The sequence below is a fragment of the Colobus angolensis genome, unplaced genomic scaffold (assembly GCF_000951035.1).
Source record: "Colobus angolensis palliatus isolate OR3802 unplaced genomic scaffold, Cang.pa_1.0 Scaffold642, whole genome shotgun sequence".
Taxonomy (NCBI): domain Eukaryota; kingdom Metazoa; phylum Chordata; class Mammalia; order Primates; family Cercopithecidae; genus Colobus; species Colobus angolensis.
Window position 1 is genome coordinate 125,205 of NW_012120066.1, and position 9,332 is coordinate 134,536.

General features: G+C 43.1%; 2 gene segments (V, D, J or C); both read left to right on the plus strand.

Annotated features, from left to right (window-relative positions):
* Window positions 1–330: 330 nt before the first annotated feature.
* LOC105527712 lies at window positions 331–919 on the plus strand. The segment is given in 2 exon segments: window positions 331–440; window positions 526–919. Coding segments are annotated over 2 exon segments (390 nt in total).
* A 7,739-nt stretch (window positions 920–8,658) lies between these two features.
* Window positions 8,659–9,332, plus strand: part of LOC105527718 — a 54,245-nt gene continuing 53,571 nt past the window's right edge. The window contains 2 exon segments of the V gene segment in view: window positions 8,659–8,867; window positions 9,132–9,238. Of these exon segments, the coding sequence occupies window positions 8,659–8,867; window positions 9,132–9,238 (316 nt within the window).

A 9,332-nucleotide genomic window follows, 5' to 3' on the forward strand; every position in this document is an offset into this window, starting at 1 on the left:
TGTCAGAGATAATAATGGTCCCAGAAACACTCCAGGTAATCCCTATGCCAATAAAATGTGGGTTCACTGTGAGGAGCAAATCCTGGGATTGGGCTTGTTCTTTAGTGGGAAGAGTGCTGCCCCCTGAAAGCTTAGAAATGGGTCAGGGGATGAATTTCCTAAAGCAGGATTAGGGCTTGGTCTCTCAGCATCCCACTCTTATATGGCCGATGTGGCATCTATGTCCTCTTTCTCATCCTAGATGAGACTTTGAGCTTTAAAATACCCTGCCTCATGAATATGCAAAACATCCAAGCTTCTCTGATATAAACATAAGTATGTTGGTGCCCTGAGAGCATCACCCAACAACCACATCCGTCATCTAAGGATGCCCCTGGGAGCACAGCTCATCACCATGGACTGGACCTGGAGGATCCTATTCTTGGTGGCAGCAGCTACAGGTAAGGGGTTTTCTAGTCCCATAGCTGAGGAGTGGACCTGGTTCAGTCAAAGAGAATTTTGTTCACTCCTGTGTCCTCTCCATAGGTGCCCAGTCCCAGGTCCAGCTGGTGCAGTCTGGGGCTGAGGTGAGGAAGCCTGGGGACTCAGTAAAGGTCTCCTGCAAGGCTTCTGGACACACCTTCACCAACCACAACATGGACTGGGTGCGACAGGCCCCTGGACAAGGGCTTGAGTGGATGGGAGGGATCAACACTAATACTGGTGGCACAAGCTGTGCACAGACTTTCCAGGGCAGAGTCACCATGACGAGGGACACATCCACAAGCACAGCCTTCATGGAGCTGAGCTGCCTGAGATCTGAGGACACAGCCGTGTATTACTGTGCAAGAGACACAGTGTGAACACCCACATCCTGAGAGGGTCAGAAACTCCAGGGAGGAAGCAGCTGTGCTGGGCTGAAGAGAAGACAGGGGTTATTAGATTGAAGACTTTCTTAGAAAGAGAGGTCAGGTCATTGAAGAAAAAGAACAATAAAATTTGTATGCACTCCTAATTATTTGGGAAATTTTTCATACGACATTTATTTTGTAGGCAAAATTCAGGGAGTGGAGAATAAATCAAATTAATAAAACTGATATAAGAGTTCCTCTGAAGATATTAGTGTGAACAACAGTTTTTGAATTGGTGGTGTAAATATTTTAAGTGCGGCTGCTAGATCACGTTTTAAGTCTACTTTTATCTTCATTATATGAAGTATCAAAATATTTTAACATTTTTTCATTGTGTGCCGTGATGACTTTAAGTTTATGTCAGAAATACATGAGAGATCATGTTCTTCCACATCCTCATTGCCATTTGGCATTATGGGAATTGTGGATTTTAACCATTCTAATAGATGAGTAGTGGTATCTCATTGTTGTTTAAATGCACATGTCCCTGACTGAAAATTTATATTTAATTATTTTTAAATAATTTGGATGAAGTGTCTGTTCTGATATTTGGCTCCTTTTGTTACATTGTTTTCTTTTGGTCAGTTGTAAGTTTCCTTATACACTCATAATAAAAGTCATTTACCAAGGTAACAAAAAGTCGTTTAATAAATATATGATCTGCAAGTGTATTCTCCAAGTCTGTACTGTCTTTCTGCTCCTTTATCAATGCTTCTGGCAGAAAGATATTTATATAAATACATAGGTGTGTGTGTGTGTGTAAACTTGTGGCAAATAATTTTCGTTTTTCATAGATCATGTTTTTAGCATTATATCTAAAAACTCATTATGAAACTCACTAACAGAATTTTTTCCTTGTCTCTAATCTCAGGACACAATCACAGCATCAGTGTTTAAATTTCACCTACTTGGCAGGAGGATAATTAACTTAAGATACTTGAAATTCTTATGCATGGGAGGTGTATTTTTTCCAATTTTCTTTATTTAATAAAATATTATTAGTATTAGTTCATGGATGTTTACTTTATACTCTGGAAAATACACAATGCTACATTATTCCTTGTGTTTCTCAAATCACCACTGCTTTTTTAAGTGCTGTGAGCTCTTTTATTTTGGATTCGGTTTCCTTAGAGCACACCCTATCCTGTTGTTTTTGAGCAATTCTCTATTTCCTGGTATTACAAAAAATTCTAAGCTCATTTTCTCTATTATCTTTTGATACATAGTTCTTTCTGCAAGGATTACTGGGTTCCTAGTATTGAATAATTATGTTAAAATACATAATTGTGGTATCGGCTGTGTGTGTTGTTAATGTTTTATCAGTGTTTCTAGGATCTCTAAGCCAACAGACCTAGCAAATGTGCATAGGTATATTAACCCATTTTACAGACATATCTAAATGATTTAAGTACCTAATATTCTGTTCCTTTATTACATCAAACCTTAGAAAACACTGGTGCTGCACTCTACTCTGACACCATGTGGATTTTTCTAGCCTTCCTTCCTTGACTGTCCATAACCACCAACTGCAAAGGCAGGAACCCTTAAAACCATGTGCCATACATTGCATTCTTTATACATTTCATTATGCATGCACAGTGCTATCAGAATTGTTAAATAGTACCACTTTAAGAAGAATGTTTATCTACTAGGATACAGTGCTTAAGTACAGTTTCTTTATATTTTACTCTTACAGAATCCCCTCATTTCCAAAGTTATTTAGATGAGAGACTTTATGTGCCACCGGCTTCAATGAGGTTATTTCAAATATGCTGTATAATTGTTATTTGGCAGTCTGTAAAAGACAAAAGTGTAGATCATGGAAATATATGAGGATTTTCTACAAATATATATACAGAGTATAAATTAGGAGAAGCAGGCACTGTTTACCAACAGAGAAAATTTCTTTATTATATGCATTAGTGGACACATGACACAATTTGTCAAACCTCATAATTTTATGATACAAAATGTTAAACTAAATATATGCAACTTACAAAATTATTCCACACCTCATGAACCCCAAGATAAAATGCAGATTCTATAAAAATATCTCGGCCGGGCATGGTGGCTCGTGCCTGTAATCCAAGCACTTTAAGAGGCTGAGGTGGGTGAAACACTTGAGTCTAGGAGTTCGAGAGCACCTGGGCAACATGGTGAATCCCCATCTCTACTAAAAGTACAAAAAATTAGCAGAGGCATGAGAGGATCCCTGAGGGAAATCCTCTGAGGAGGCTGAGGCTCAAGAATCACTTTAACTCAAAAGGTAGAGTTTGCAGTGAGCTGAGATCATGCCACTGCACTCCAGCCTGGGCTACAGAACGAGACTCTGTTTCAAAAAGTAAAAAGACAAAATCTAATGACTTTATACAATGTGGGCATAAGACTCAGGCAACATGGAATGAAGTAAGTTTCCCCTTCTGCATATAGGATATATCCACTCACAAGAGACTTTCCTTTGATCAGATTCATGTGGAACCAAGATTCCTTCCTGAGAAGCAAATAATCCAGAGGATTTTTATCTACCCTTGACTGAGAAAGATTTCCCTCTAACTCCAGTTCAGTATAGAAACACACTGCCTCTCAGTGAGCATTCACCATCAGACAATACACACACCTGTCCCCACGTGAACCTTTCCCTCAGACAAACACATACATCACCATATTGACTCTTCCCTCAGACAAGCACACCTGTGCTCACGTGAAATCTTCCCTCAGATAAGTACACATGTCCCCGCCTTGACTTTTCTCTCAGACAAGCACGTATGTCTGATATGTCTGACACTGATGAGTTGTGTGGCAAAATGAGCTCAGGATAGAGGTAATTATAGACTCCAACTCTGACAATTGTAGATGTGCATTTTTTAAAATTCTAACTGAAGACTTTGCAGTATTGTCAAGGACAGCGGTTTGTAGCTCTAAATGCACAGACTACAGGTAGTTGCCTGTTTCCTCTGGGAAAGATTTATTTTCCTTTGTTTAATGTATTTACATGTTAATAAACATTGATATTGTAAAGGTACCCAAACAGAGTCCACCTTAGAGAAAAAGAAACATGATGGGCAAATTAAGTCTGAATATCCAGTCCCAGGAATCCTTGGGCCCTGCCCTCCCTGGAATCCAGAGGCAGAGATGAGAAGATCCCTGCTGAGCAGCACAAACAATGAGAAAGACATGGAAATGAGGCCCCTCCACTGCTAATGAAAAGCAGCTCACCCCATGTCCCTGCAGGTCCTGGTGAAAAGTCATCCCAAATTCGTGCCTTCCTCAACGTCCACACCATGGAGTCAGGGCTGATTTGGACTTCCCTTCTCATCACTCTCAACATCCAGGTTCCCTGTGGTTTAGGCTCAGTGGTGGCTGCTCCACATGAAGCTATTCTCATTCTCTTCCCTCTGTGTTTGCAGAAGTCTGTGTGAAGTTGTCTGAAGAAGGCAGGAGGAGAAATGCTACAGCCCTGGGGTTCTCAGATTTTTCTCCAAAGCCTCTGGATTCACTTTCATAGAAAACAGCATAAGTTTTGTCCAGCAAGCTTCATGACAGGCTTCATGGTGTGATGGTAACAAAGTAATTCGAGTGGAAGTTCTCCCTGGTACCCTGCTTGAGTAAAAAGAAGATTAACAGTCCTTAAGGACACTCTTTCCAGAAGATTCTCCCTTAAGATGACCAACCTGAGAACCAAGGACAAGGACGCATATTACTGTGAGCAAGGCAGGGTCAAACGTTGTGAGCCCAGACACAAACCTCCATGTAGGGAGGTGGGAGGAAATTGCATTGTAAATGCAGCTGAGAACCACCAGGGGGTGCTCAGGGCACCATGGGGCACTCAAGACACCAGGGGGTGTTCAGAACCGCCAGGAGGCACTTAGAATTACCAAGGGGCACTGAGGACACCATGTGAGCTCAGGACACCAAGGGGCACTCAGGACATGACAAGGTGCCTAGGACAACATGGGGGGCTAAGAACCACCGGGGGGTGCTCAGAACCACCAGGAGGCACACAGGAAACCAGAGGGTTCTCAGAATTCAGGGGGTGCTCAGGAAACCTGAGGGTGCTCAGGACAGCAGAGGGTGCTCAGAACACCAGGGGCGCTCAGAGTAGAAGGTGGTGCTCAGATCACCAAGGGGGAGCTCAAGACACCAGGAACCACTGAGGACATCAGGGTGTGCTCAAGACACCAGGGGGTCTCAGAATACAAGGAGTGCTCAGATCGCCAGGAGGCGCTCAGGAAATCAGGGGGAACTCAGAACACCAGGGGGCGCTTAGAACCACCAGGGGGCGCTCAGGACAATAGGGAGTGCTCAGAACCACCAGGGGGCGCTCAGGAAACCCTGGGGCACTCAGGATACCAGGGTGCACTCAGCACACCAAGGTGCGCTCAGAACCACCACGGGGGTCTCAGGACAGCAGGGGTCTGCTCAGATGACAGGGGGCACTCAGGACACCAGGGGGCGCTCAGAACCACCAAGGGGTGCTCAGGATACCAGAGGGCACTCAGGACACCAGAGGGCGCTCAGCACACGAGGGGGCGCTCAGGACAATAGGGAGTGCTCAGAACCACCAGGGGGTGCTCAGGATACCAGAGGGCACTCAGGACACCAGAGGGCGCTCAGCACACGAGGGGGCGCTCAGGACAATAGGGAGTGCTCAGAACCACCAGGGGGTGCTGAGGAAACCCTGGGGCACTCAGGACACCAGGGGGCACTCAGCACACCAGGGGGTGCTCAGAATCACCAGGGAGCTCAGAACTACCCAGGACTGTTGTGGGGAGCTCAGGACAGCAAGGGGCCTGCTCAGATCAGCAGGGGGAACTCAGGACACCAGGGGGCGCTCAGAACCACCAGGGGGTGCTCAGGACAATAGGGAGTGCTCAGAACCACCAGGGAGCACTCAATACAGCAGGGGGCACTCAGACACAAGGGCTCCCTTAGGAGGCAGCTCCACATTAGGTCCCTGGGGGGAGGGTGGGGTTTCGTGTTTGAACTTGCTATTTTTTGACCTTGTAAAGAAAAGGTCTACCCCAGGATCTCTTAGCACTTCTTCCTTGTAACTCGTGTTTTGTCTTGTTTTGTTTTATTTTTTGGTTTTGGTCACCTACAAAAACTTAACCTTAGAACAGAGATTCAATTCAATTTATAATCCTACATATTATCACAGTAATACTAGCGATGACTGATCAGTATAATTTTAATAATAAGAATTGTGTCAGGTATAATTGATGGGTGCTGACGAGTTGATGGGTGCAGCACACCAACATGGCACAAGTATACATATGTAACAAACCTGCACGTTATGCACATGTACCCTAGAACTTAAAGTACAATAATAAAAAATAATAATAAAATAATTAAAAAAAGAGAAAGTTTCATACATGAAACAATTAAATCACAGGTAAAAAAAAAAAAAAAAAAAAGAATTGTGTACCCTCAATACAAACTGTATTTTCATGCAAAGGTTTTTGTTTTCTTAGTTGTGTCAGCCACACAACTATAAATGCTTTTCTATCAATAACTCAGCATATGCATGGTGTTGACTTTCTTTTACTTTCCTCAGCTGCTTGTGGAGCTGAAACACCACTTTAAGACTGGTTTTATCTCTTTTGGTTGTTCCTGGTGATCTGCTCCTCAGACTATTCATCCTCCTTCTCTTCTTCTGTCAAAGCCTTTTATTTTCTTCAGTCTTTGTGTAAGGAAGTAGTAAGTGCCTTTCCTTTATCTCTTCTATGTCTGGGGTATCAGTTCGCTTCTGATGGTCAGTGCAACCAATCATGTTTACAATGTTAATAGTTCTTTTTAGAAGATACTTATTCAACTTCAGTCTCTCTTCCTTCCTCACTGTTTTCTAGGGTCCTGCAGACATCACCTATATCCCACTTTGTTTTAATCTGTTTCTGTTGACCCCAACAGTACCCATAGAACACACGTTTAGGTAGATTTGACTCCTGGAAATAGTGGAGGAGGATTCAATAATTCAGCAGTGCCTCCTGTTCTTCTCCTCAAGTAAACACAAAAGGACAGCAGTGGGGAAATTGGGAATTTTCCCAAATTCTGTGGAAACAGCCAACAAGCACTAGGAGCTTCACACTCTAACACCATTAGCACATAAATCCTCAAGTAATTTATTAAAATTTCCAGGTTAGTCTTTTTCTATCAGAAATGCCATCCAGTGGCAACAACCCATAATATATGGGTCTGGGTTAAAGATGAAAGTGTGACAATGCGCAGACTCTGTCTGAGGAGGAGAACATAAGGAAACTGAAAGTCAGTGGCAGAGAATAAGACAAGGACAGTGGGGAAATTTGAAGCCTCTGACATACGTTTTTTGAACAAAAGGTCTTGGCAAATCTATTGACCTCAGATTCTTTTATCATGGGGCATTTTCAGGGTTCCTAGCTGAGAAAAAAAATGCATAAAACAAAGTGGGATGGGGTGATGTCTGCAGGACCCTAGAAAACAGTGAGGAAGGAAGAGAGACTGAAGTTGAATAAGTATCTTCTAAAAAGAACTATTAACATTGTAAACATGATTGCATGCACTTCCCAAGTCTCCACCTGTGTTCTGTTTGCCTCAGATTTCTAAGAGAAAAAAAGCCATAAACCTAGGCCTTGTGTCTGTGTAGGAGGCTCATTTTATAGGCTAGAAATTAGGAGGAAAGGAAAATATGTGTTATTGGTACAGTAGATACAAAGTTAGCTTTATTCTGAATGTATCTGCACCCGTGGATATTCTCAGATGCAACATTCAACTGCAAGAGCCCAACGAAGAAACAAGGCACTCCCCACATCCTACAAGTTTTTGTATTCACTGTGTGTCCACTGACTCAGCAAATGTGAAACTTCATAGAAGGGCTCCTTTCTGTGTCATAGAATCTTTGCTTCGGGTCTCCCTGTAGAGTTCAATAGGTTTGTTAAAGCTAAACAGTTCTTAAAAGACATGGTGTCAGCAGTATATGGTGTCACTGAAGGAGTGACACACCAGGACACAGACACTTTTGGTGGGCTGGAGACTGTGGGGGAAAATGTCTGTGAGCCACCATGGTAACCTCACTGCAAGGCAAGGGCTTGGCTGGAGGGGGCACTCGGGAGCCGCCAAGGACAGGTTCCAGCCCCAGAGCAGGTGCACAGGAGGTTGGAGAGAAGGCTGAGGGCCTGGGTCTTCCTTTGTCAGAAAAAAAAATCTAAAATAACTCTTCAATAGGTCACTGACATGCCTTTAAATGTCCTGCTACATCCAAAACATTCATATAACTTAAGGAAATGAGAACTATTTTTAAAGTGGGTTTCTAGGACTATAATATCATAATAGTGAGAATACAAAGGAAGGGCATGTTATTACTAATTCAAAGGGTACAGACTAGTTGAAGAAACTATATTCCAATGAATAAGAAATTCATAGGAATTTCAGACTTCAGTTTTAAGTAATGTTGCCTGTGTTGTGTGAGTGATAGAGCAGTGGTGGATCTGAGAGTGTGGCAGATGCACAGACCTAGTGAGTCAGAAATCAATATATAAAGATGAGGATCTATGGATATGAACTGGAAATATTTAAATACTTCATGAAAATCTAATAAATGGAGTTCAAAAAAAGTAAGCCAAAATTATGGAAAACACAAATTAGAGAGTTCATAAAGAACTTCAAACTCCTGTTACATCTTCTGATTCCCATGGTCCACAAAATGAGAAAATCAGCTCTAATTATGCATCACAGGGCCAATCTGTAAACCAAGAGTGTTTCTCTTAAAGAGCCTGGGGGATCAGACACCAGGCAGATGCTGGAGACACTGTTTCCAGAGCACACAGTGGATCTCAGTGCCTGCTGGACACTCATGTGGGACATCAGCAGTAACTTTCTGAGAGTCACCAGTGAGCTGTGCTGGTACCTGACGGGTCCAGGAAAAGACCAAGGCACCTTCTCAGTGTCTTGGAGAATGATGGTCCCAAAAATGATCCAGGTGGTCTCTATGCTAATCAAATGCAGGTTCGCAGTGAGGAGCCTGTTCTATATGGGCTTACTCTTCAGTGAAAGGACCTCTGTCCACAAATGTTTGTAAATGGAGCAGGGTGTGCATTTCCTCCAGCAGAATTAGGGCTTGGACCATCAGCATCTCACTCTTGTGTGGCTGATGTGTCACTTATCTTCCCTTTTTTATCATGGATCAGGCTTTGAGCTATGAAATGCTCTGTCTTATGAATATGCAAATATGCTGATATCCACTGCGGTAAATATGTTCTGTGCTCTAAGAACATCACCCAACAACTACATCCAACCTCAAGAGAAGCCCCTGAGAGCACAGCTTCTCACCATGGACTTGACCTGGAAGGTCCTTCTCTTGGTGGCAGCAGCCACAGGTAAGGGACTCCCAGGTCCCATTCTTGAGAAGGGAATTGAGTCCAGTCAAGGGGACGTTCATCCACTCCTGTCTCCTCTCCACAGGTGCCCACT